The 27,224-nt window shown below is 37.1% G+C and overlaps 2 protein-coding genes across 13 annotated transcripts in view; one reads left to right on the top strand and one right to left on the bottom strand.

Moving 5' to 3' along the window:
- GEN1 (GEN1 Holliday junction 5' flap endonuclease) overlaps positions 1–24,427 on the bottom strand; it is a 30,236-nt gene extending 5,809 nt beyond the window's left edge. The window contains exons 1-13 of one of the 10 annotated variants that reach the window (XM_010591938.3): positions 24,008–24,422; positions 23,707–23,804; positions 22,827–22,899; positions 20,176–20,248; positions 15,881–16,053; positions 14,264–14,450; positions 10,601–10,777; positions 8,192–8,302; positions 5,941–6,014; positions 2,425–2,516; positions 948–1,098; positions 591–627; positions 417–497 (exon numbers count right to left, since the gene is read on the bottom strand). In XM_010591938.3, the coding sequence (XP_010590240.2) occupies positions 417–497; positions 591–627; positions 948–1,098; positions 2,425–2,516; positions 5,941–6,014; positions 8,192–8,302; positions 10,601–10,777; positions 14,264–14,450; positions 15,881–16,041 (1,071 nt within the window). In that variant the 5' untranslated portion in view covers positions 16,042–16,053; positions 20,176–20,248; positions 22,827–22,899; positions 23,707–23,804; positions 24,008–24,422. The other 9 variants (XM_064295062.1, XM_064295058.1, XM_023550441.2 and 6 more) reach the window with 9 other exon arrangements.
- A 17-nt stretch (positions 24,428–24,444) lies between these two features.
- The window catches only part of SMC6 (structural maintenance of chromosomes 6), an 85,922-nt gene continuing 83,142 nt past the window's right edge, over positions 24,445–27,224 (top strand). For 2 of the 3 annotated variants that reach the window (XM_064295055.1, XM_064295054.1), the window contains exon 1: positions 24,445–24,626. The gene's annotated coding sequence lies outside the window, so the exon portion shown is untranslated. The remainder of the gene's footprint in view (positions 24,627–27,224) is intronic. The other variant, XM_064295056.1, reaches the window with a different exon arrangement.

Below are 27,224 nucleotides of genomic sequence, written 5' to 3'. Positions count from 1 at the left end.
CTTTGAGGATAGCAGACATCCAGTTAGTAAGTAAGACTGTCCAAGTTTAAACTTAGGTCACTGATTACAGATCCTAACACCCTTGTAAACTACACTGTTTGCCATAGTAATATACTCGATCTTTGACATTCTTTGGTTACCAGCCCCTCTCCTCCTCACATATCCCTGATGACAATACACCTGTACATGACATTTAAAGTGTCTTCTAACGAATGGCGTAACTGTGGTTTGTCTTATTGTCTGCAAAGTAAGGCTACTGTGTGGCAAAGGACTGAGGATTAGAGATTAATGCTGAAAAGTATATGGGCAGTAAATAGCTGCATGTTTCAAATCCTCTCTCAGACCAGTCAAATTGAACATCCCTCCCAATCTTCCCAGTATCTAATTCTGTAAAGTAAAAATTTATCTTCACATACCTGAAATAATAGTAAATCAGGTCTTTGGTACCTGATTACCTTCAGCAATTTATTTTTGTTCAAAAGAAATTCTTGAATAACCTGACAAGGGAAAAGAAAATAAGGATTGAGACTTTAAACTTTTTTTTTTTAAAGTTCCCCAAATAAGCGCACAGTTGAATTATTGGTTATTACCTCGTGGAATGGGAATCCCTCACAACTGCAAGCTTTTCTGAAAACAAATTACACACCTATTATCAATAAAATCAGGCAACTTTAGACAGACTTTAAAATCATCTGATCTCACCTCCTCCCATCTACTGAAGAATGTCCTTGTACAGTATCCCAAATAGTCACCGTGCTTTTCTTTGAATAACTATTGATTAACTACTTTCTGAGATAATCCAATTTTTGAATATAATCTAGAAAAGGATTTTGTAAAACATTTTACTAAACTAGAGGTAGGAAAAGGCTATGTGGAAATAATTCAACCACAGGTGCAAAAACAGATCTTGCTAGAATAAAATGGGTCTTAAAAAAAAAAAAACTTACTTCTTAATATTGTTCTCTACTGCGTTTAGTTGTCTATCACGTTCCATACGGTGCCACTCACATGGACAGCAGTATTCATAATCGTGAGGTTCACAATATCTATCACTCTTACATAATTTGCATCCATTACGTTCATGATCCTTAGGTGAACCTTTATGGAGTCACAAAGAACTATGGTTTCTAACATTCTTTAGAATTACCTAACACATACATTTTTTTGGCCCTTATCCAAATTTTCAAAAAATAATACTGCCAACACAGTACCTAGCATATAAAAGGCTTTTAATACATTTTGGTTGACCAGAGTAATGAACACCATGGTAATTCTTAGGATGAAGTAGATTTTGAGCTATTATTATACCATGACACTTTTTTTTTGGGTAAATTACCCTTCTGTCTGAAAGTGTTAATTTGAATTTAAAACTATACATTTATAATAATCAAAAATGGAAACCTTTGTGGTTTATGTGGTAGCTACTTGCAAAAAATGTAGGATGTATTAGTATAAAAAGATTATTTAAGAGAATAATTCATAAAATGGTTTCTCTACAAGAATATAGCAACCAATTACCTTTGTAGTATCTAGCTTGCAGTTGCCTGTATAGTTATTTTCAAACTTTACTTGGAACATGAACAAATTATGATGCAGCACAGGTGTGGGGCACTAGTTCACTTTAAAAGGAAAGCACTAACGTCAGCACTGTTGTGAGAATCGGAAAAGCATACATACTTGATGTGACCTAAAACTGTTATTTATAAGGCATCGAAAAACTACTGGATAGCATCTGATCTATGTAAACATTTATTTCCTTCTATGATTTCATCTATCATTTAACAATGTTTTAAAAAAACATATTCAGACAAATAGAAACAGCAGAATTTCTTTTAAAAGATGAGCTAACATGATCTAATTTCTTCTGTGAGTGAAAGGCCTTTTGCTCCCAAAACTAATGAAGAGAGTTCAAGCTCTTTTCAAAAATGTAGTAACCAGCATAGAGGCCCTATCTTCATATACAATAAAAATACATTATAGGACAACTAAGAATCATCCAAGTATATTAATATAAATCACTGATATAAAAACAAATGGTTTCAATTCCATTTTACTGATACATGAGCAGTCTAATGTCTTCAATTCTTAAAATGGATTTCTATATTGAAAACAGATGATAGTTTTAAGACCTAAGTACTTTAATACCATAATTTGGAACTATTTATCCTAGTTTTTACCATTTACATCACATTATTTCATTCAATAAACATTTACTGAGTGCCTACTATGTGTAAGGCACTTTGTCAGATGTATGTGATACAACTCATAATGCCGAAGAATTTTTAATCTAGTGGGGAAGACAATGTAAACGGTTTCAAAGTGCTATTAATAAAGGTATATACAAAGTATGATGAGAACAGGAATAAACATGTGGTTATCAGGCATTAATATTCTAGAGATAACATTCCCTAAATGTCTGCTTACCTGGATGGGAACACACAGAGCAATGAGCCAGTTTTTTAACAACTTGTATTTGTGTATCAGAGTAGCAAGATTTTTCATTCCACTGATTAAACCTTCGATAGAAAATGGTTTTAAGAAGAAAAAAACAAATAATAAAGTCAGAAAAATTCCATGTTCTCAAATGTCAGGCTATTCTGCTCCCTTTCACCTGCCTACTTATCCGTTGGTGGTAGATAAAGTTGCTGGCCCAACTTTCCCTGGGAGCATACTCAGTCTATTTGCCATAATTTTTAAATATACAAAGATTATACTTATTCATTCAACTTTTTTTTTTAAGACTCTTGAATTAGGCAGCAATATGTGGAAAGAATAATATGTGTATCTTTTTTTGATCTCTTCTCTGTGTCCCAGAGTATAAAACAAACAGAATCATGTTCATGAACATTTTTCTACATAAAAAATAAGGGTGAAGGATAAGGTACAAGACCAAATAAAACATTACTTAAATAAGGGTAAAAACTGTTTAAAAAATCTAGATCATTTAAAATAATTTGTTTAATCTCTTGTGTATAATATCACTTGTTTAATGAAAAGATTAAAAAAAATGTATATTACTGCTAAGACTTCTATGAAAGTTAACGTCACCCTTGACTAAAGTTCCAGGTTAACATAAAACCACTAAGGGGACTGAAAATCAAAGAAACCACACTCTTTAGTGTTTCAAATGGCTGATTTTTTGGAAGTAGATCACCAGGCCTTTCTTCTAAGGCACCTCTGGGTGGAATCAAACCTCCAATCTTTTGGTTAGTAGCTGGGCACGGTAATTGCACCAACCAGGTACTCCCACCAAAGGGATATGCCAAAACCAAACCCGTTGCCGTTGAGTCGATTCTGGGTTACAGCAACTCTACCGGGCACAGTAGAACTGCCCAAAAGAGTTTCCAAAGAGTGGCTGGTGGATTCGAACTGCTGACTTTTTGGTTACCAGCTGAGCTCTTAACTACTGTGCCACCAGGGCTCCATACCAAAAGGATAGATAGGTATTAAAAATAAAATGTAAGTGTCCTGAATTTTGTCCCTCTACTTATGGTAAAGTTTTAATAAAAATCTAACATCTCAGTTCACTGTACTGTATTTTTACGCACATAACACATACCTTCTACATGTTTGCCAACCATGCCCCCGCCCAGAGGTGTTTTTTTAAGTGCCACTGTGCCAATTTTTTTTACATGTTGCTGTAAACAAAAAGTTAGCACAGCGGACTTATAAAAATACATTATGGGGGGAAGAGCGCAGCTGGCAAACATAGAAAGTGTGCATTATTTGCATAAAAATATGGTGTAGCATCTGTACTTGGAGTAATTATTGAACTTTTGGAATTTCTAACTCATTTGGTACAACGGCAAAGTATAAGCTTGCTAAAAATTGGCAGTAATTTCTGCTGCGTAAATAACAGTTTCAAAATTACAAATAACTAGGGAGAAAATCAGTCTAAATTAATGAAATTAGTAATATACATAATTTTAAAAAGAAATGTAATTTCATCATTTTAAAGCATTGTCATGGATTGAATTGTGTCCCCCACAAATACGTGTCAACTTGGGTAGGCCATGATTCCCAGTATTGTGTAGTTGTCCTCCATTTTGTGATCTGCTGTAATTTTTGCATGTGTTGTAAATCCTAGGGAATGGTTAAATAAAGTGTGGTACAGCCACTCAGGGAAAGATTATGCAGCTGAAGGAAAGAATGAGGTATCTCTCTATGTAATGCTAGGTAAAAATGTTCAAGATGCACTACTATGTGTAAAACAAAAATTAAGAGAATAGCTTTTACTATTATGTAGATTGGTAAATTAAATAACAATTACAATGTTGTTTAACCACCCTGCCTGAGGTTAATGAAGTGAGATTAGTTTATGTTAAAGAGGATTAGGGTGGGACACAACATCCTTATTCAGGTCACAGTCCTGAGGAGATGTAAAGAGAGTTTCCCTGGGGTGTAGCCTCCATCGCCTTTTTATCTTACAAGAGATAAATGGAGAGAGAAGCAAGCAGAGATGGGGACCTCACACCACCAAGAAAGATACACCAGGAGTGGAGTACATCCTTTGGACCTGGGGTCCCTGTGCTGAGAAGCTCTTAGACCAGGGGAAGGTTGATGACAAGGACCTTCCCCAAAAACTGACAGTGAGAGAAAGCCTTCCCCAGGAGCTGGTGCCCGAATTCGGGCTTCTAGTCTCCTAGGCAGGAAACCCTGGTAGTGTAGTGGTTAAGTGTTATAGCTGTTAACCAACAGGTCAGCAGTTCAAATCCACCAGGTGCTCCTTGGAAACTCTATGGGGCAGTTCTACTCTGTCCTATAGGGTCGCTATGAGTCGGAATCAACTCAGTGGCAACAGGTTAAGTCTCCCAGACTGTGAGAATAAATTTGTTTGTCAAAGCCGTCCACTTGTGGTATTTGTTATAGCAGCACTAGATAACTAAGTCTCAGACATTTAATAAAATGTTGTCAAAAGCACACATTTATAGGATCTATCTCAACAAGAATGGTTTGTAGTCAATTAGCATATCTGCTTGCTATTCTCTTTTATATTATTCTTCACAATATTCAAATGATATCTTAACTCCACTGTATGCCTAAGTATACCTTTTCTTTCTTGCTTTGGCAAAATTATCACTGATGTCAATAACGGATTTACTGAAGTCTTAGATCTATCAATAGTTTTATAGGTGAAAGAAAACATTTTAGGTAAGAGTACAGTGATTTGAAATGGTTTTCGTGGCTATTCCTTCTTCATTTCTACCACTTAATGTCATTTTTCAGGCACTCATCATTTTGGACCTATTAGAGATCAAGATAGTTTTCAGTCCCCCAGCATCCTAGTTCTTTTCCTTCTTATTTATTCTACACCTTACCATCATCAATATTAGTTTTATAAAATATGACTTTTGTCAAGTAAATATAATTCACATGCTTTTTAGATAGCAAATAGCACAGTTTGTAAATTTCAACATAATCTATCACTATCTTTAAGTCTTAAATTGTAGAATCTAAATTATTATTTCATTATTAAATGTATAGCTACAGAACAAAGGGCAGTCAATTAAAACTTTTGATCAAGCGTTGCTTATTAAATATTGGCAATGTGACACAGGTATTTCATTTATAGAAAATAAACACATCAAAGTGTGAAATAGAAAATTACTTTAATGCCATGTTTATCTTTACTTGGTTTTAAAATAATCTATCTGAAGTACGCTGTGGCAAAATGCCTGAGGTTATAAACAAACGCATTTGATATCATACTAATTACGTTTATAGTAACCTAAAGATATTAAAAAAAAATACAGTATGGCTTAGAGCACATATTCTTATCCTTTCTGAGAAAGCTTCAGAATAAATGATTTTAAATGAAAATGGAGATTAGTTTAAAAATATACAATCGTATTTTGGAAAACAATCCTTTTGGTCATATTGGCTATTAAGTCTGACAAGAATACACGTCCAGTGTGACAAGAAAAATTAAGTTTTAGTTACCTCTGCAGTAAACTTTGCCCTCTCAAAGTCTGTATAAGTTTTAATGCTTGCTCTTTTCCAACTCCAGGGACTCCCTTTCAGAACGTGGGAGAAAAAAAAAAATTCAAACGTTAATTACTAGGGGATGGTTAAGTGAAGTGTGGTATATCCATTCAATGAATGATTATGCTGCTGAAGGAAAGAATGAAGTCTCTTTCTATGTAATGTTAGGTAAAAATGTCCAAGGAGCACTATTATGTATAAAAGAAAAATTAAGAGAAGAGCTTAGAGTATGATCTAGATTGGTAGATTAACTAATGATTACAATGTTATTCTATGTAAACAAAAACATAAACAAAATACCACTTACAGTTTTTTTAGGGGAGGGAAGGATAGAATTTTAGAGGGCTTTTATGCTAATTATTTGGTAGTATTTTAATTTTACATAACTTTGTTATGTTTGTAATCAGGAAAAAGTTAAGTTCGTTTAATTACACGTGCATTCAATATTTAAAGGCATGGACATCTGAAGAGAACAAAGGAGAATTTCATGTTAACTCTTAAAACGAAAAAAATCGAGAAAATTAAAATTAGCCAAATTTCCAATGCAAAAAATAAACATATATTCATGTGGCAATTCCTGGGTTAAATCTAGTCTTCCAGTTCCTATAAAGTTTATGAATTTGACCTTATGAGCAGGGCTACTGTTTAGCCAGAATGCAACAGTACAGACATACCGGTGTCAAAATACTTTCTAACTGGTTAGTAAACAGTCACTGTTCACAAACCCCGAATGTCTGCCTGCACAGGTGGTCTCCCCACTAACCAGAATCCACCAACCCGACCTTCCTTCACTCAGGATCCAGCTACTAAAGCAGTAGCACATGGCACAACAGAGGGCATTCAAAACCTTGCTCCATCTCTACAGCTCATGTCTGTCAAGCCCAAGCCCAGTGCCGTCCAGTCGATTCCGACTCATAGCAGCCCTATAGTACCAGCTGCTAAATATTTTGAATCTCATCCTTCTTATATTAGTGTTCAGTTATATCTTAATTTTTTTTTTTAATATCTTAAAATTTTAAAAGGCAAATTATGCTAGTACGTACTTTTAAAAATATTTCAGTAGAACAATGCACAGAAAAGAGCAGCTTTGGTTACACAGGATACAAAAGGTCAAAACAGCTGAGGGTTAAGGTACAATGTCAGTGCCACTGTGGTTAAAGTTGTTTTCTGTCAGGTCAAGATCATAAAATTTTCTTAAGTAACACTGAACTGTTTCTAGATTTTAATTATCATATAATTACATATGGGAGATGGTGGTCTTCTATTTAAGAATGAGAATTACAGTAATTATTTTTGAGCTATTTAAAAGTTCCTTGTATTTCCTTTTCTTACTAGTAAAAAAAAAAAATTGATTTCTCTATTTGGCCAGTGATAGAAATTAGTTTAATAATTTTACTATCCTACAATTTCTTTCTTTCTCCTAAGCTCAGGTGAAAAAAAAAATCATTCTTTAGACTTTTCTTGGGGATGAAGGTACAACGAGGTGTTTGGTAAGTAAGATACAGAGATGATGAATAGGAGATTAGTGACAGGACTGGATAAGAAGCGCTACAATACCAGTCATTTTATATTTTTAAACATGGTATTTTAAAAAATGAGATAATCAAATAACAAAAAAAGGGGTTACCCTCATAATTCTTAATTCATCCCTCACCTATTATGCCTATTTGTTACAGAGTACAATATTGTGCATCTTAAGATATAAATGTTTTCATGAATAAAACTCAGCGCAGTATGAGACACAGAAAGGTAAATGGCTTGCCCCGTACTCATGTTACCTAGCAACGGTTATAATTACATTGAGCACGTGTACAACTGGAAAGCTACAATGGATCGGGAAAACTAAAAAACAGACAAAATAGTGATAGAAACTAACAATCGTATGAATAAGAAATATTAATCCCTATATGCCTTTAAAAACATAGTCACACTTGAATGTGAACCTCTTATATTAACCTAGAATACTGAGAGGCAAGCTGCGGTACTACTTATGGTTCTAGTTTATACCATTCAGTGTCACAGTGAGTCAGCTTTCTAATGCCTTTTCAAATGCTGATTATTTTGGTTACTGAATATCTTATTATACGTAAAATTATATTTTAAATTAGATTCTTAATCATGTAACCATATTATATTCATATCTAGACAGCATGTATGGTACTAAAAGACACACTCTGAATAGTAAATGAATACGACAGCTTCAGTGTACCTTTGGAAGATAATCACAGCCAAGCAGTATTGCTACACCAACCAGAGCATCTCTATCCAAGCCTAGTTTACTCTTGATAGATGACATTGTGTAACAGTCAACATGTGGGTCCTAAAAGAAAGAACAAAAGAAAGAACAGATTTAGTTTAATTTTCAAAAAGTAAACATCATACCTTAAGCTAACAGTAATGTCAAAGTTACCTCTAGATATTTAATTATTCCTAAAAACTTAAGAAAATGACTCTATCACCATACTCTACACAGACTGTAACGCTTCATTATCTGGAGATAAAGTAGGCTTCAAAAACAACTGAAAAAAATAAACTATGTCAGTCAATGTTTTCTTGTTTACGACTTGGCTTTTTGCGTCTAAAAAAGTACTTCTTCAGTTTATAAAACTCAACATTGTAAAATACAAATTGTAGGAAGTAAATATCCCCTATAATTACATCACCTAACCAAAAAACCAAAACCCACTCCGTCCAGTCGATTCTGACTCAGAGAGACCCTGTAAGACAGAGCAGAACTGCCCCATAGGGTTTCCAAGGAGCAGCTGGTAGATTCGAACTGCTGACCTTTTGGTTAGCAGCAGGATTTTTAACCACTGTGCAACCAGGGCTCCACATTACCTAAAGTGAACTAGTATTAGCAGCTCAGTCCACATTCTTTGAAAACATCTTCTTTGACACATATACAGTAATACTTATTATCAATTATATTTTTAAGTATCCCATTGCCATTGAGTTGATTCCAACTCACAGCAATCCTATAGACAAAGTAGAACTGCCCCATGGGGTTTCCAAGGCTGTAAATGTTTACGGAAGCAGGCTGCCACATCTTTCTCCTACAGAATAGCTGGTGAGTTTGAACTACTGACTTGTTAGTTGGCAGCGGAGTGCTTTAACCACTGTACCACCAGTGCTCTATTTTAAGTATAACTAGGTAATATAAAAGTACTGTTTTGGAATATTTTTTTCCACTAATATGTCTGGATATCAATTCAATAATACATATCTTTTTAATGAATGCTTACTATTACATTATATGGACTCTGAGACTGTGCTTCTCAAAGTGGGTTCATCGATAGCATTCTGGGAGGCATAACAATTGTCTTGCAAAACATTTAGCTTGTCTGGCCCCAGCCTACCAAGTGTCTGTAGCCTCCCTTCTCCAACCCTGAATTGTTACAACCAAAATACCCCTGGCAGTACCTTCCTGGCTGAGAACTACTACTTTAAAGAATTTAATCATTTTAGTAATTACTACCTATGTTACAATGAACATTTTTGTATACCACTTCTCACATATTTGGAGCGTGTTTTTGAGGATAAGTTACTAAAAGTCGAAATTCTGGGTCAAAGCAATACATTTCATATGTGATTTTGTGATATATTATCAAATCTGATTTAGAATTAAACCACGTGAAACAAGTCATGACCTTATGAGAGAAATTTACATTTTAAAGAGAATGGACTATGTGGCAACGGTATTTTTTAGTAATAGTAAACATACACAGTATCTTAGTTATCTAATGCTGCTGTAACAGAAATATCACAAGTGAAGGGCTTTAACTAACCAATTTATTCTCTCATAGTTACAAGGCTAGAAGTCTGAATTCAGGGTCCCAGCTCTAGGGGAAGGCTTTCGCTCTCTGTCGGCTCTGGGAGAAGGTCCTTGTCTCCTTTCAATGTCTGTGGGCCTGGTGTTTCTTGGAGATCTCCATATATCTTGGTACCATGGAATCCCTGGGTCTAGGGAGTTCTCAGCACATGGATCCTGGGTCCAAAGCTCTAGGGGAAGGCTTTCACTCTCTGTCGGCTCTGGGAGAAGGTCCTTGTCTCCTTTCAATGTCTGTGGGCCTGGTGTTTCTTGGAGATCTCCATATATCTTGGTACCATGGAATCCCTAGGTCTAGGAAGTTCTCAGCACATGGATCCTGGGTCCAAAGGATGCATTCCGCTCCTGGCTCTTCTTTCTTGGTGGTAATGAGGTGCCTCCTCTCTCTGCTTCTCTCTCCTTTTATCTCTTGTAAGTTAAAAGGTGTGACTTGAGTAAGAGTGTAACCTGAGTCGCACCCGCTTGTAAGGCTGTGACTCAAGATACACCCCACACTGATTCAGTGTATTAATTTTATTTAGAAGTTAAGGATTTACAACACACCTCAAAATGGAGGATAATTACATCAGATCCCAATGTGGAGGACAACCACACAATACTCGGAATCATGGCCTAACCAAGTTGACATAGATATTTGGGGGATACACTTCAATCCATGACACTTAGCAACAGCTATGTGTCAGGCATTACACTAAGCACTTGACATGTACTATTTGATTTAATTATTTAAGAATCCTTTCGGAAATGGTAATTTGTAAAAACAAATGCTGAAAAAGAGAGAGAAAAAAATACCTTTGTATTCATAGTGAAATTCCTGTAAACGGTCTGTGCCCCATAAAGGAAAGCATCTCCATCATTGGTGAGGCAGCCATCTACATAACCATTAGCATTGAGATAAGCACACATGGCCTCAGCTTCCCCAGCAGCTTGAACCCATGGAATGCCTAAGCATTCTAGCATATCAAGGCACTGGAAAGAAAAAGTAGGTAGAAGAAACTAAGAACAATTTTACTGGTAACTTCTTTAGTGTTTAACTTACTTTGATGTTATAACCATTGATAGAAGCTATTTAGGTGCTTTAAAAATTAGGATACTTTAAGAAACAATGGGAAATTCGAACACTGAATTTGATGGCATTAGGAAATGGTTGTTAAAACTTCAGGTGTGATAATAAAAACTGTATTGTGTTTACATTTTTTATTTTTTAAAGAATCGTTTTTTAGAAAAAGGTACTGGAATATTCACAATGAAACGATATTATGTCTGGGATTTGCTTCAAAATACTGTGGCAGTAGTGGAATGGGTAGAAACCCTGGTGGCGTTGGCACTAAGAGCTATGGCTGCTAACTAAAAGGCTGGCAGTTCGAATCCATCAGGCACTCCTTGGAAACCCTATGGGGCAGTGCTACTTTGTCCTATAGGGTTGCTATGAGTCAGAATCAACCCAACGGCAACGGGTAGGGTACTGGGTAGAGATATAGACAAAATAAGATTGGCCATGAGTTGATAATTGTTTAAACTTGGTGATGGGTTACTTTTTTAATTGATTTAAATTTTTCTATAATAAAAAGTTAAAAAATGTCAATTAAAAAGTGATCTATACTCAATTTTGTTTTGCTAAATGCAAACATCTTCAAATTTTGGAAATATCTTTAAATAATCACAGTAAGATTGACATCTATAAAACTACAATAATTTTTCTCATATGATGGTCAGTTGAACATGAGCTTTTCTAAAGAAGATACTATCATATAATTTTGGCTTAAGGCTTTAAGTTCTTTTTTCCTCATCTTGTCTCTCCCTGTACAATGTTAAGCTCTCATGCTGTGGGAAACCACGATAGGGGTCAGTTGTTGGTATACTCTTAGCAAGTCAAATGCCTACACTGAACAATTACACCACTTTGCTAATACATAAGTCACCCACTGTGATTCTGAGGGTTGTGATTTTAGCCTGAGTGGCTTGTAGTTTATTTAGCTATACAGCCTAGTGCATTCTTTCTTGTCATATATGATTCTTTTTGTAATGAGGAATACTGGGTATAGTGAGAAAAGGATATTACTTACTCATAGTTTCTAGAGGCCGATAGGACAAATATCTTTTTGTTGCTGTTGTTGACTGGCTAATTGCTTGCATGCTATATATATCACATAATGAAAACCCCTGCCAGATGTTGCCCAAAGTGGGCAAGGTTCAAAAAGACAGAGCAGTATGTTGAAAAAAGGTACTTTTCAGGACTCTGGCTAGATGACTGCAGGGAGACAGTTTTGCTATAGGTGAACTGCCTGGTTTTATTGCAACACCGTAGTTGCTTCTACCTTACCCTTAGATGGGAAAGATCCTTTCATAATAAACAAAAGAGCTTGCAAGTTATTTCAGTTGCTTCTTTCATTTGTTATTCCAACTCTTTTCAAAGAATCAGTACAAAATTTGTGATGAGGTTGGTTACAATTTTCCCTCCTTTAAGCCTGTATAGGGTCGCTATAAGTAGGAATCAACTCCACAGAAATGAGTTTTTGGGTTTTTAAGTATGTATCATGGAGGAGAACGAATCTGTGCTTTTCATGCTTATACATAAAGATGCCAGTGGATTAGAAGACAGCAGGGCTTAGTAACTGAGGGTTCAGAAATATGAAAATGAGCAATGGTTGGGCAATACTGAATCCATACAAAATGCCTAAGAACACCATAATCAGTGCAATAAAGGAATAGGAATGGATTAATTTTCTCAAGAAGAGATGAACCCTTTTTTTTTGCTTTATACAGGGTATATAGTACCCTAAGTATGGGAACCTATGGATATTTCCAGGAACTGATTATACAAGCAGTATAGAATGCAGTACAGATATTTTCTTCACCAACTAGTGACAGTCATTAATGCTGAAAATGAAAAAAAAAAACTTTAAAAACTCACATAATAAAAATAGATAAAAAAGGTCGATACAAAAAAATGCTATGTCTTTTTAAAATATGCAATTTTTAGCTGAAATTAAAAAGACTGGAAAAGAATTAAAAGCAAATGTTTTTATTTTTAGTAACTAAGGAAACTGAATCAAAGAAAAACTTAAAACCTCAAGAGATATGTGGTGGAAGGACATGACAGTCATTTCCTAAAGAGGGACTAAAACTAGGTTAAATGTTCAGCTCCACCAATAAAGAACAAATACATATTAAACAAAATATCTTTGTTTTTTCATGTTAAATGTGTAAAAATAAACCTCCTAACATCCAATCTGGTGGGTGCACTGAAAATGCTTATATTTATACTGGTAGAAAGTAATTTGGCAAGAGCTATGAAATCATTCGTAAACTTTGGCCTCTCAATGCCATTTTGGGTAATCTTATTTTAAAGTCACAAATCACAGGAAAAAGCTATGTGCACAAAAAACGTTCACCAGAGTTTCATAGTGAAAAAATGAAAAGCAAGCAATATATACAATCATGTGGAATGATTAACAACTTCATATATGTGGTACAATCATTTTAAGTTATGATTTAGAAGTCGTAATAGGGAAATAGGGGTATATGTTAAGTGAAAAACCGAAGATAAAAATTATTTGTATGCTATTATGACAATTCTTTAAGAATATATACACTTGCAAAGAGACAAACAAAATAATAGTAACTTCCTTTTAATTATATATTTTTTACTATAGGCGATGTCTCCTTTTATTTGAAAATACGTAATAATAATTTTGTAATAGATACATTAAAAAAAAAAAAAAAAACCCATTGCCGTTGAGTCGATTCCAATTCATCGCGACCCTATAGGATAGAGTAGAGCTGCCCCATAAGGTTTCCAAGAAGCAGGTGAATTCGAACTGTGGATCTTTTGGTTAGCAGCCATAGCTCTTAAACACTGTGCCCCTTGTGTGTGTGTGTATATATATATATATATATATATGTGTGTGTATATATACATATATATATAATATACATTAAGTATAACAATAATCATTTTTTTTAAAATACTAAGTACAAAGTCCTAGGGGAAGCCAAATATGTACTCTATATGTGAACCATCATTAATTCTGAATGACTGGAGCATGAATCAATGAGATCTCATGTATTCTGGGAATGAGTTAAAGTGCTGAAGATGTTAAAACAGGTAACATGTATCAAGTCTCCATTATGTACTAGTAGTTGCAGATATATTTTCTCTAATTTTTACTGCATCACCACAAAGTATCACTACCCTTATTTCACAGGGTAGGAAATAAGGTAGTGAGCGACAGGTTAAAAATTGTGCTCAAGGTTTCAGAGCTTCTAAACGGCAGTCAGGGTTTGAACTCCGGTCAGTTTCACTCTAAAACATAAACTCTTTTCTCCTTCCTGAATGGCCTTCTATTCACAGTAACATTAATCAGTATTAAAGATGCCTAAACAACAAACTTTCTAAGAGTAAAATGTACTCTTTTAGTTCAAATCAGAATGGAATCAGATCTGAAATCTCACCTCTCTTAAGACTGATTTAAAATGTGATCTCCCTGTTTTCTGAGACCATGTTTTTCCAGAAGGCCCATATCGAATCTGATTCCTCTTGCTTATGACATCAGCTTTCAGCTTTGGGGGTTCCCCTTCCATAACAAATACCAGTTTTACATCCATTAGTGTTAAAAATGAAATTCGAAAAAACAAATTCCTGAAACACACAAATTAATAATATGTTAATTACCATATATTAATAGTAAAAGTCAAAATGGAAGTATGACACAATGTCAAGACCATTAGACCAGCAGTATCAATGTTACGGATTCCACTGCGTGTGTCCCGTGTGTGACCCTGGGGCAAGTTACTTTACTGAGTTTCAATTTTCTCATCTGCAAGATGGGAATAAGAATAACCTGCCCAGTTTAGCTTCCCCTTAGTTGGGGGACAATGGATGTGAAAATGTTTTGTAATATTAAGATATTTTCAAAGAGAGCACTATAGCAATGATACAATATACATTAAATATATCTTCAGCTTCTGCTGAAATGATGAATATTCACTTCAACATACTATTACTCATTTTAAGTAGCTATGACATCAGAGACAAGCGGCAGAGTAATATATTCCCTCAACAACTGTTGAATGAGTACCTACCATGTGCAAACACTGTATTAGACACTGGGGATACAACTGTGAACAAGCCAGAAAAATATGGTCCCTGTACTCTGAGAGCTTATGGTTTAAATGGCAGAGAAAGAAAAACTTATTTTATAAAATAGATCAAATATATTTTTAGCTATGATAAGTGTTTGAAGGAAATAAACAAAGGGCTGACATCGAAAAGGACAACATAGAATGGGAAACCTACTTTGGATATGGAGGCCAGGATGGGCTTTGCAAGGAGGTAGAGTTTCAGTTGACAATTAAAGAGAATGAAATAGTCATTAGGAGGGGGTAGGAAGTGTATATATGTAGAGGATTCAAAATGTGAAAAGCCAGAGGGGCAAGAAAATATTTCATGTTTCTTAGAACCTGAAAGAAAGCCATGTGACTGCTATGCATTTGGTGAGAGCTACTGTGAGGCACAGCATGACTGAAAATAGGCATGCTGAATGTTACATACAATAACAAGAGTTAAGGTTTTATTCTAAGTGGAGTGGGAAACTACTGAATGTTTTAAGCAAGCGAGATTTATGATTACCCTAACTGCTATGCAGACAATGGTTTGGAGGAGGAGGCCAAAAGCAGAGGGATGTCATATCAGCAGTATATACGAGAGAATATTAGAATGGACTGGGGTGGTACCTTAGGACAGAGAGAGAAGTTTATAAACGCAAGGTATATTTTAGAAGCAGAACTAACAAGGCTTGATGATGGATTAGATGTGGGGGAGGGACTAACTCTTAAATTTCCTGCTTTTAGTAACTAAAGCATCCTCGTGGATATGTTGAGTAGGCAGCTAGGTATGTGAGTCATACAGAGCTCCAAAGGTAATAGGTGTAGATTTGTGAGTCATCAACATAAAGAGGGCAGATGTTTACTTTAAAATCTCAAAATGTAAAAGAACAAAAATAAAAGTGGAAACAAAACTAAGACGTCAACTGCTTATACAAATTTATACTCTAAGATCTTTTACGATACCTGAGGTGAGGTTTCATGACTGTTCCAATCATTTTTTTGACTGTCTGTGCCTCACACACCCAGAGACTCAGATCAACTGCAATGGTTTTCCCACTAAGACTATGTACGTGGGTGTGTTCTTTAACAGGCTCCAAAATTTGCCACAGGTCATTCACTCCCATTCTGGTGAATACCTGTTTTTGAAACACATTTACAAAAAAAATGTTAAACAGAGGCTCAGAACAGGAATTCAAACAATATATTACAAACCAGTTCAGGATGATTCATAGAGGATTCTCCTTATTTCTTCTATTAGTTATTTAAAACGAATCAAGAACACCTGAAACATTAAAGATGGCGGTAACTGGCTTGTTCCAGTTACTAACAAGAATAAACACAGAGAAGGGTAGAAAATGCATTGATGCTATAAATTACTAAATCATATTTGTCTACTTGAGGATTTAATCCTTGATTTCATACTTAAAGAAACAAGGGGACTAGTTCTATTATCAGGACAAAAAACAAGTAAGCATGCAAACAAACAAGTAACGAAAGGAAAAAACCAAGGGGTTAATGAAGGGAAATGCTGAGTTGGGGGAAGAAGAAACGAGACAAAAATTAAGTTGGAGAACATGGAATTAAATTATCTCTTTTAAAAACGACACTGGCTTTTAAAACTGCAAGGTCACAAATGTTCGTTGTGGAAAAATTAAAACAATTTTTTTTTTTTAATCACCTACAGCTCCACTATCCAGAGGAAACTAGTTTTTTTTTTTTTTTCTCTATGCACATATACATTTTTAAACAAAATTGGCTTAAACTCTGTTACTATGACTTGCTTTAGCAGTTCCTAAAGACCAGCTTTTTCTTATTAAACATCTATTTTTCTTTTCATGTGTTACTAGTTGGTAAGAATTATATAGCTTTTGCAATACAAATTCAGTCTGACTATACAAATACAATTCAAATTATTGTCCCTAATAATGACCTTCATTCAAAAAACACAAGGTAGAAGACAAGAAGATATTAAAAGGCTATCACTCTAATAAAAAAAATTCTGAATAAAAAGTACTGCTTGTTCCTTTAACAGTCCATTTTAGGGATAAATTTTATTGAACTGTACATGGCTGCAAAGAAAATAAATACTAGACGTGTTGCTGCCTGTTATTATCTCAGTGCTTTTCTGAATCTTATTTTTAAAATGTGACCAGTGCCACCACGAGCATCATTCTGTGCACTCATTTTTATGAGGAACTGCACAAATATTTGCTGACGTGCCACTTAACAAAGAAAAAGAAACATGTTTCAGTACAAAGAAAAGAAGGCATTAGGTAGTTAATGGTGGCCCAGTACTAGCACTGTCTGTTTCACATCAAGTCCCACCGGTCAAGTGTAGCATTGTGGCAGAGTCAGAGTTAAGGTTTTATCTCTTTGTTGATGTGAAAAGTTGTGGTTAATTCTGGAAAAAAAGAGGGAGGGGGCAATATATTTTCTAAGGCGCTGTTATGAAGTGAAATGAGGGTTTTAAAGTTAAGGAATTATTAGCTTTCAGAATACGTAAAGCAAAGAAATACAAAGTTTGACGGGGAAGGTCTTGTTCATAGTTTTACTTTCCTTTTAGCTGTGATTCCTGTTGGATACCTGAATGGAATGCCATGGAGGGGAACTGTGCAACTCCTCTCTCTGGAGGAACGTTTTCATAATCTTATTTCATTTAAATGTGGCCCTGTCTCCGGCTGTCAAAATTTTAAATACAATTATCTTTTAGTTTAGCAATACCTCTTCTAGTTTATTCTGATATGCTCTTAGATGTGTGCAGACTGAAGCACAAGGATATTCATTGCATCATCGTTTAACAGTACGGCACTGGAAATGCCAAATGTCAGTTGACAGAGGACTAGTTTAAGTAAATTATATGTTCAAACAATGGAATAGATGATGCAGCAAATGAAAAAATAGCATAAATCTCTATATATTTAAAAAGGTCTCCAAGTTCTAAAATGAAAAAAAGGCACAAAATAGGTTGTTATGGATGATTACAGTTCAGAAATGAGAGGAAGAATTACTTTTCAAAGTACATCACTTTGTACGTTATTGAGTCATGTGCACGTATTACTTTTCAAATTGAAAAAAAAAAAAAAAAAAAGTTTTAAAAAATATGGTCCTGTCTGTAAGGGGTTGAGGAAATAAACTAGAAATTGTTAGATGGTTTGTTTCTTGTCTAAATATTAAGTGACCAAAAAGGGTAGATATAGTTCATGAGTCAAATTAAAAGGCGATACTATATTCTGCAAATTTACAAGTACCCAAATTTTAAATATGATTTTCAGCATGGCTTTTTTGAAGGAAGAGATTCACACACTCTGGTTTCCTTTAGATTTCCTAGGAATTACCTGCATGGTCCCAGCAAAAGTGCATCCTTTCTCTGGCCCTTCCAACTCTAAAATTCCCTTAGAATTCTAGCTCTAAGATCCCCACCAATTCTGATTCAAGCCTTCCTATCATGTCTCTAATGCTTCATTACAGAAATTGACTACACACACTACAACTGAATAGTAATGAAGACTGCCATCTAGTATGGTGTTGTTTATGATGACACATAAAAACCAAACCCATTGCCATAGAGTTGATTCCAACTCATAGTGACCCTGTAGGACAGAGAAGAACTGCCCCACAGTGCTTCCAAGGCTGTAATCTTTACTGAAGCAGACTGCCATATCTTTCTCCTGGAGAGCAGCTGGTGGATTTGAACTGCAAACCTATCAGTACTCCTTCTGAATACAATTGTGGTTAAAAAAAAAAGAAAAATACTGATGTAGTAAATCGTTGATGTTATAAACTGTAGTCCTCTAAATATTTTAAGCATATTAGGATCATTTCATAAAGACTTTAATGGAATGTACTATTCACTGGTGGCAGGTGCCTGGAAAAAAAATAAGCCAGACCTGATCCTATAATAAGTTTCTCACAGATTGGATTCCCTAAATAAGATAAAGAGAGCTTTTAATTAAGCCCATAAATAATATAAGCTTTTAAAAAGAACATAATACAATTATTACACTTAAAACTTAATTTTTCATACGTTTAAAGAATGAGCATGCATGGTATGCTGAAGAACAACTAGCAATGGTTGTTGAGCAGATATTAGCAGTGTCTACTCAGGGCATTTATTTCAGATATACTTTTAAATTTTGAGTAAAGACTGCAAAGTTATAGTAATGGCTGCTTAAACATAACTGGTATGAACACCTCAGGCAAAAAGGCAAAACAAAACAAAAGTGTACAATTATCTGCTGGGTACCAGAAAGTAAAATTTAAAGTTACTGTCTCTGAGTTGTGAGTCGGAATCGACTTGACAGCAATGGGTTTTGTTTTGTCTCTGAGGTAAAGTGTTCTCTCTTCTTCACTCTCCCTTAGTTATTTGGCATTTTCTAGAAAAATGTCTCTTTCATTGCCAATTCTTATGGTAGCCATATTTCTTAATCTAAAAGTCTTTTAACCACTTCAGTACCTTAACCTACAGTCCCCATGTATCTACTGAAATGCATTTGAAAAAGTTTAGAATCTCTCTTCTGCTCCCCAAGCACACTTCTGTATAGTACTCGTCTGCTATATTCTTTCATAAGTACAAAATAATTGGAATATGCTTATTTTTCAGTTTTGTCTCTAAATGAAAGGCATCAAGGGGATATTTTTATACCTTTTTCTCTATGATACGCCTGTCATTGTTGATTCTTCACTCCCCAACAGCAAACTGAAAAACAAGTCCTCTATCTCCAAAATATGTTCTAAATCTTCATTTCTAATGATACTTTCCCAGTCTTGGCTGTACAAAAGTCTGTAGCAGTCTCCCAAGAGGCCTCCATTTCCACTTTTTTACTCCCACACAATCATTCTCCCCATAGAAACCAGAGTGACCTTATTTTACAACTTAAAACATTAATATCACGGTCTTTCTGGTAATGCATAGTGCATTTCCTTACAGTTGATATGAACTTCTATCTGTCACAAGTTAATTTACTTAATTCGTGGTGGCAATCTTATAGCCAGTTATAAAATGCAAAAATAAATAAATAAAATTATGCAATTGTTCTAAATGTGATACATTCTTTTAAATACTATTTTAAGATTATCTTCAGAAGGACCTACAGCCTATTGTTTGAGTTCAAAAACACATGTTCCTTTGGAAGACCATTCATAAAAGCAGATATTTAAAACTACCTCAATAGTTTTGAAAGAGAAAAACTATGTCGAAAGTACACCATAACACGTTTTAAGCATGCAGTTCATCCAAAATCTCTATTTCCACCACTTACTGTTTTCCATCACTTGTTGTTGTGTTTGTAAGCATTCCTTCCTCTGAAGTGACATTAAATAGCAATTGTAAGCCTGAAAAAGCATACAAAGTTCCAAAAAGGGGCAGAATGCAACAGCTTTTAAAATATTCAAATATAGCAACATGCTGAAGGACAGAACAGATGGTTCTTGCATGAGGTCATAATCAAACTGATGAGATGATTTGAGAATAGCTCAGCATAAAATAAAAATTTTAAATATGACACATATAAAACTTACCCCAAACTATGTATTCTGTAGTCTTTTTAAAAATATTTATTTTTGGTAAAATTATACACAGCAAAACGTACCCATTCAACAATTTCTACACAGACAGTTCAGTGGCACAGGCTACATTCTTCACATTGTGTCCACAATCTCGCTACCGCTACTCAAATTGCTTCACCACCATTAACTAAGACTCACTGCTCCCTAATCTCATCTATGCTTTAGAGTTACTGTTATCAATTTGGTCTCATATACTCTTTAAAAAGAGGGCATTACTCAAGGCATATGTTCTTTACTAATTGAACTAAACTGTTACTTAGTTTAAAGATGGCTTCAGGGATAGTTTGGATTAAAGGTTAAAGAGTACCTCAGACCAATAGATTCGTGGGTTCCTCCAGTCTCAATTGGTCTAGTAAATTTGGAATTTCTAAGAATCTGAGAATTCTGTTCCACACGTGTACTTCAGTTTTGCTTATTTTTAACAGAGTAAAATTTGAAATTTTCGTGGTGTGAAATTTGGTCCCTACTCATATGTTTTATAATGTAATCTTTTTATAGACTTCAATCTGATATTGCAATCAATATATCATATACCCATAAAAAGACATCTCCTAACATACCGTTCAGGTCACTTTAAAAAATTAGCTGTGACACAAGAATACTTACGTGAATCAACAAAGGCAGAACAACACATAGTAAATAACTTCATATCCTGTTAACAGCTTCGATTTAGTTTAGTGAAAAGAGCACTGGATTCAGGATACGAAGCCTGCAATTTTGGTCTTGCTTATCATTGATTAGTTTTTTTTAATATCTATAATATCCTTTGACATGGCTTGTCCAATTTTGATAGCTTGGTATTTTTTAAAAAATCACTATTTCAGATATTATTGCTTAGTAAGAAGAACATGAATTTCTAGTTTTAAGGAAAGGACTTAAGCATTCATTTAAGTTTAAAAAACAAAAAGAGATCCTTTGATGTAACCATATGGTGCCAATAAATCAATTTATGATCCTAAAACTTCCTTAAAAGCTACAAAGCTTTTATTGGCTAATTACATAACTGAATGAGGTGAGAAAAGGACAGAACCTTGCTAACTCCACTAATGAATCAAATTTCACGAACATAAAAAGGTCAGTGGCTTGGTCTATACAAAAACTGGCATTTTATTAGACCAACAGTTTTCCAATTTTATTTCCCAGTTTTAAGGAGAAACATTAGGAAGAAAATTTATTCTAATAATAAAGGAGGAAGTACTTTAGATTTCCCAATTCCCATTTAGATGACTGTATTTTCACATAAAGATTGGTAATGGTCTAAGCTTTATTTCTGAATAGGGTTGTACTGTATGGAATTTACCACAGAATTTCATTAATGAATGTGATATTTTATTTTCTTTTTCAGTTTTCTTTTCATATGAATTTAGCCTAAACCTCAAAGCGTAATATAACCCAGGATTAACTTACTTATTATCATTATGTATTTATTGAGTGCCTACTATTCACCAGGAATTTGCTGGGGCCCTTGGTGGTCCAGTGGTTGAGAGCTACGGCTGCTAACCAAAACATCCACCGTTCCAATCCAGAAGCGACTCCTTGGAAAGGGCATTTCTACTCTGTCCTATAGAGTCACTAACAGTTGGAATCGACCGAAGGCAGCAGGTTTTTTTTTTTTTCCCCTAGGTGCTGGAGATAAAATTATCAATTAAAAAAAAAAAACCAAACTCATTGCCATCAAGTCGATTCCAACTCAAAGCCACCCTACAGGACAGTGTAGAACTGCCCCATAGTTTCCAAGGAGCACCTGGTGGATTGAACTGCCGACCTTTTGGTTAGCCGCCATAGCTTTTAACTGCTAAGCCACTAGGGTTTCCATCATCGAGAGGCAGCCCTGTATTTAAGGGCTTTAGTAGAACAAGGGAGACTGTAGATTATACGGGAATTATACTACCAAGGGAAGTACAGGCACAGAGGTAGAGACCATGCTATATAGGAGTATATAGAAGATATACCCTACCCAGTCTTAGGCACCAAGGAAGGCTTCCTGGAGGAAATGACGTCTAAACAGAAACCTCTGTTTCCCATTGTTTACCAACAAGCTCCAGTTAGGCCAGATGCTTTAGTGACCTCTCTCAACATACACTAAGCTCATTATTTCTTTCGTCATCCTTTCTTACTCATCGTCAGGCCTGATGATCTACTTCCAAAAATCAGTCACTGAATTCTGACACACATGGGAATTGACTAGACACCAAGGGGTTTGGCTTTGTTTTTTACTGTTTTACATAACATGTTTTTAGCACTTATGATGTCTTCAATTGTCAAGCATTGTGTCTATTATGACTATGTCATACTTTTCATTGTCTTACAGCAAGGGGTACAAAAGAAATATATTTTTGATTACCTTTAGAAGCATAAGGGCGACTTCGGTGGAAGGAAACAGATTACTAGCTGGAGACCAGCGGTTTGAAGTCAATCTACTTGGGTGGAGGGTTGGAGAGGCAGTGGTTAATGGCGCTCTGTCCCGTTTAGAAGGAAAGATTTTGAAGTATGGAAAGTAGGTTGGCTGGTTAAAGCAGCATACTCATATGAGAGAATTTTGTAAAGACTGAAGGAAGAGGTAGGTTAGTCAGATTGAGAAGAGTGCTGAAAATTAAGCCAAGGAATTTAAACTTCATCAGTTCGGATACTTACTGACGGAGTTAGCAATCCAGGGGGCAGAGAAAATAAAGACTGTAAATAAACCATAATGCCTTAAAGTAATTGCTATAATAGATGTATTTTCAAAATAGAACGTTAACACGGTAAGAGGAACACCAAGTGTGTCTACGGCTCGCCAAGGATGGTCTTGAAAGCTGCGTGGGAGTTTGCCCCATGGCGTGCCGGCGGGACTGACACTAGGGCCAGCTTTGGCAGAGGGGGCAGAGCGCGCAGGGGCCGGCGAACACTCAGTTCCCTGAAGCCCAGGGGTAAACCGCAAGGACTGGGGGTGGGACATCTGGTGCAGGAAGAAGGGGCAAAGACCGCAGCCCGGCGGCTTTGTTCGGATTTTCTCCTGTATTCAAAGGGAGTGCGGTTGAAAGTATTTTTTTGGGGGGGGGGGGGGAAGCGGGAAGAATTTCACCCACGCAGATTTCCGAAAAGACACCGTTAAGAGCCTGCAAAGGGTGGCTGCGGCGGGCCCGACTGGGATGCGCACAGACAGGTTGTCCCTAACTCAGGTTTTCAAAAGAATCAGTGGAAGGAAAGGGGTGGTCCTGTCTCTTCACCGTTTCGCGACTTACCCGTACAACCTTTGTTCCTGGGTTTGGGAAGAAGTCCCGTCGTTACACACTAGTTTCACCTCAATCCTAACTGTTGCTTCCTCCGGCTTCTGAATTTTCTATGCTCAAGGGGAAAAAAAAAAAAAAAAGTGTTGATTCCCAAGCAAAGGCTAGCATTTGGGGTTTAGCAGCCCGACCACGGAAGCGTCTTGAGTTTTTGAATACCGCGCCGGCTCCCCATATAAGCCCGCCTCTTCCGGGAAGTGACTGTGCCCTTCCCCCGACCGGAGCGGCACCCTCGGCCTTCGCTCCCGGCTCTCACCTAGCCCGATGTACGCATGCGTAGACCTGTTGCCGGGGGCGCCAAGTTATCTTCCCTTTCACTTAGGCAAATCATCCGCCCCGCCGCGCAATGCGTGCCACCGCTGAAGAGTCACAAGCGCTTACCAGCTTCCCCCAACCACCCAAAGCCACTTCCGGCGCCTCTTAGTCGCTCCCATGGCTGTGCAGTCCATTCGGACTCATAGCGACCCTATAGGACAAAGTAGAATTGCCCCATAGGGTTTCCAAGGTTGTAAATCTTTAGAGACACCGACTGCCCCATGTTTCTCCTACCCAGCGGCTGGTGGATTTGAACCGCTAACCTCTCGGTTTGCGCCGAGTGCTTTAACCACGGCGCCACCAAGGCTGCGAAAATCCGGAACAGCGCAAGCGCGGCGGAATCCCGGGAGGGCGGGGAGGCGGGGCGCAGGCGCGGAGAGTCCCGCGGCGAGCGCCTGGGCGCTCTGGGCGGCCCGGCTCTTGTCTTCCCTTGCCGCAGGCGCGCGGTTCCCGGCGGGTCAACGGCGGCCAGCCAAATCCGAGACTCCCTGGGGGGTGGCCTCAGCGTCCACGACAGTCCCACCGATTGGGTTCCTCTGGGAGATTTCGACTTACTCGAGGTAGGGTGAGGGTGCGCACTGTCTCCCTCTTGCTCCGGCATCCCCCCCCCAGCCCCCGTCGCCACCTTAGCTGGCGCGCCCACCAGCCCACCAGAGAGCAGCAGGGTCCCCGGAGCTGCGGTGGTGTCCAGGGTGGCCCTTACGGGCCCTAACGGGAAGCATTGATTTCCTCAGGCGAATCGGCAGGCAGAAATCTTCGCGCCCTCTCTGCAGGCGGCACAGGTCCCCTCAACCGCGGGAAAAACTTGGCGGTCTCGCAGGCGCCTCCCTCCTCGCGGCCGCCGGCTCGGCGTGGATGCCTGTAAATGCGGGCAGGGGCTGGCGGAGCCCCCGGCTTTGTGGAACAGCTTTGGTTAGGAGCCCCCGGGGGAGGCTGGCTTCGGGGTTTGGGACCCTCGTCACCAGTCGATGATAGATAACTTACGTACTTGATCGCTTTCTCCAGCAACTTCAGCGTGTTTAAAGGGTTTGTGCAAATACCATTTAAATTAGATTTGTCGTTAAATCCCAGTTTCATGAAAACGGAAGCTGTTATCTAGGAAAAAATGAAATCGCGATGTTTTGAGAGTTTTTTGATGGCCTTTTCTTTTCCCCTCTTTTCTTGTGCAAATGAACTGGAGGAGAAGCCCGATTTGGAATTGCGGCAGACAGGACTCGGGGGTCGAGAAGGTTACTGGGACCAATAGGGCTTCGGGATAAAATCGTGGTAATTCCTAGAAGGAAGATGCTGTTTAATTGTTGAAAACAGAAGTTATGTGAACGCTTATCGCTTTGTGTTTACTTAATGAGTAGGAGATTAAAAGCCAGTGTTTTAAATTAGCTCTTTAGAGACAATTTATAATGCATGTTCGCAGGAAAAATGTCCAAATCCCCTGACTTCTAGACGCCTGCTGTGTAGGCTTTTAAAATGTACGATAGCATATGCAAACGGCCTGCAGGTATTTCCATGGGTGTGTGGGTGGGGAGGGAGCATATTAGAATTTCTACTAGATTTGGTTTATCTCATTCAGGTTACTGGGTAAAAATATACAGTGGGATAATTTTATGTTAGTGCATATTTAATTTTTTTTCCTGATTACGCGCAATAGAGAAGAGTTTAGAGATCATTAGTATATTGGTTGAAAATATTTATTTGTATCGTATAGAGCCAGAGTTGTGTGACCCTGGGCAAGTTTTGGTTCTTTTTCTGTAAATTGGGGGAAATAGTATCTAACTTGCAGGATTCTAGTGATAAATATAAAACATTTAGTATTGAGCCTGGCAAAAAGTCAGCACAGATGGCCTGTTAAAGTTGTTACAGTGAAAAACAGGTTTTATTTCCCAAAGGTTTTTTTTTTCTTGAGCATGTTTTACTGAATGCCTAGTCTGTAGAGTTTTATGTAACATCCACCTAAAACTTGATTATCATTTGCAGACCAAAGTTAGGAAAATGAAAGTTGCGCTTGGCTTACTTTCAGGAATTCATAAATGATTAACTCAGAATTTTGTCATAGTACTATGCATTTAAGGCAAAATTAAATGCCACAGATCTGTGTATACAAACCGATCCAGATGATTGAGGGTCAAGTGTAGTTATTTATATTAATGTTATTTTTTATTTTTTTTTTAATTTTTTAAATTGCACTTTAGATGAAGGTTTACAGAACAAACTAGTTTCTCGTTAAACAGTACACATATCGTTTTATGACATTGGTTAATAACCCCACAACATGTCAACACTCTTGCTTCTTGACCGTGGGTTCCCTTTTACCAGCTTTCCTGTTCCCTTGTGCCTTCTAGTCCTTGCCACTGGGCTGGTGTGCCTCTTTAGCCTTGATTTGTTTTATGGGCCTAATCTTTGGCTGAAGGATGAACCTCAGGAGTGACTTCATTACTGAGCTAAAAGGGTGTCTGGGGGCCATACTTTTGGGATTTCTCCAGTCCCTGTCAGACCAGTAAGTCTGGTCTTTTTTTGAGTTAAAATTTTGTTCTACATTTTCCTCCAGCTCTGTCTGGGACCCTCTGTTGTGATCCCTATCAGAGTAGTCAGTGGTGGTAGCTGGGCACCATCTGGTAGTACTGGACTCAGTCTGGTAGAGGCAGTGGTAGACTATGTGGTCTGTTAGTCCCTTGGACTAATCTTTCCCTTCTATCTTTAGTTTTCTGTATTCTCCCTTGCTCCTGAAGGAGGGCGACCAGTGTTGTATTTTAGTTGGCCGCTCACAGGCTTTTAAGACCCCAGACTCTACTCACTAAAGTAGAGTGTAGAACATTTTCTTTATAAACTATGTTATGCCAGTTGAGCTACATGTTCCCCAAGACCATGGTCCCCACAGCCCTGTGCCCAGCAATTCGGTCCCTCCGGGAGTTTGGATGTGTCTATGGAGCTTCCATGACCCTGCCTTAAAAAAGTTGCTGGCTTTCCAGTATTGTGTACTGCCTTACCCTTCACCGAAGTTTATATTAATGTTATCTTGAATTCACTAAAAGAGCTAGATCTCTTCTAATTCAGCATACTTTCCCTGATGATCACATTCAAACTACTTTCTGTAGCTTTCTTAGCTTAACTCCCAAATCCACCTGTATTGTAGTGTTTTTTTTTTTTTTTTAAACCACCTG

The sequence above is a fragment of the Loxodonta africana genome, chromosome 12 (assembly GCF_030014295.1).
Source record: "Loxodonta africana isolate mLoxAfr1 chromosome 12, mLoxAfr1.hap2, whole genome shotgun sequence".
Lineage (NCBI taxonomy): Eukaryota > Metazoa > Chordata > Mammalia > Proboscidea > Elephantidae > Loxodonta > Loxodonta africana.
Note: the sequence above shows the minus strand (reverse complement) of the source record. Positions and strands in the feature narration are given on the sequence as shown.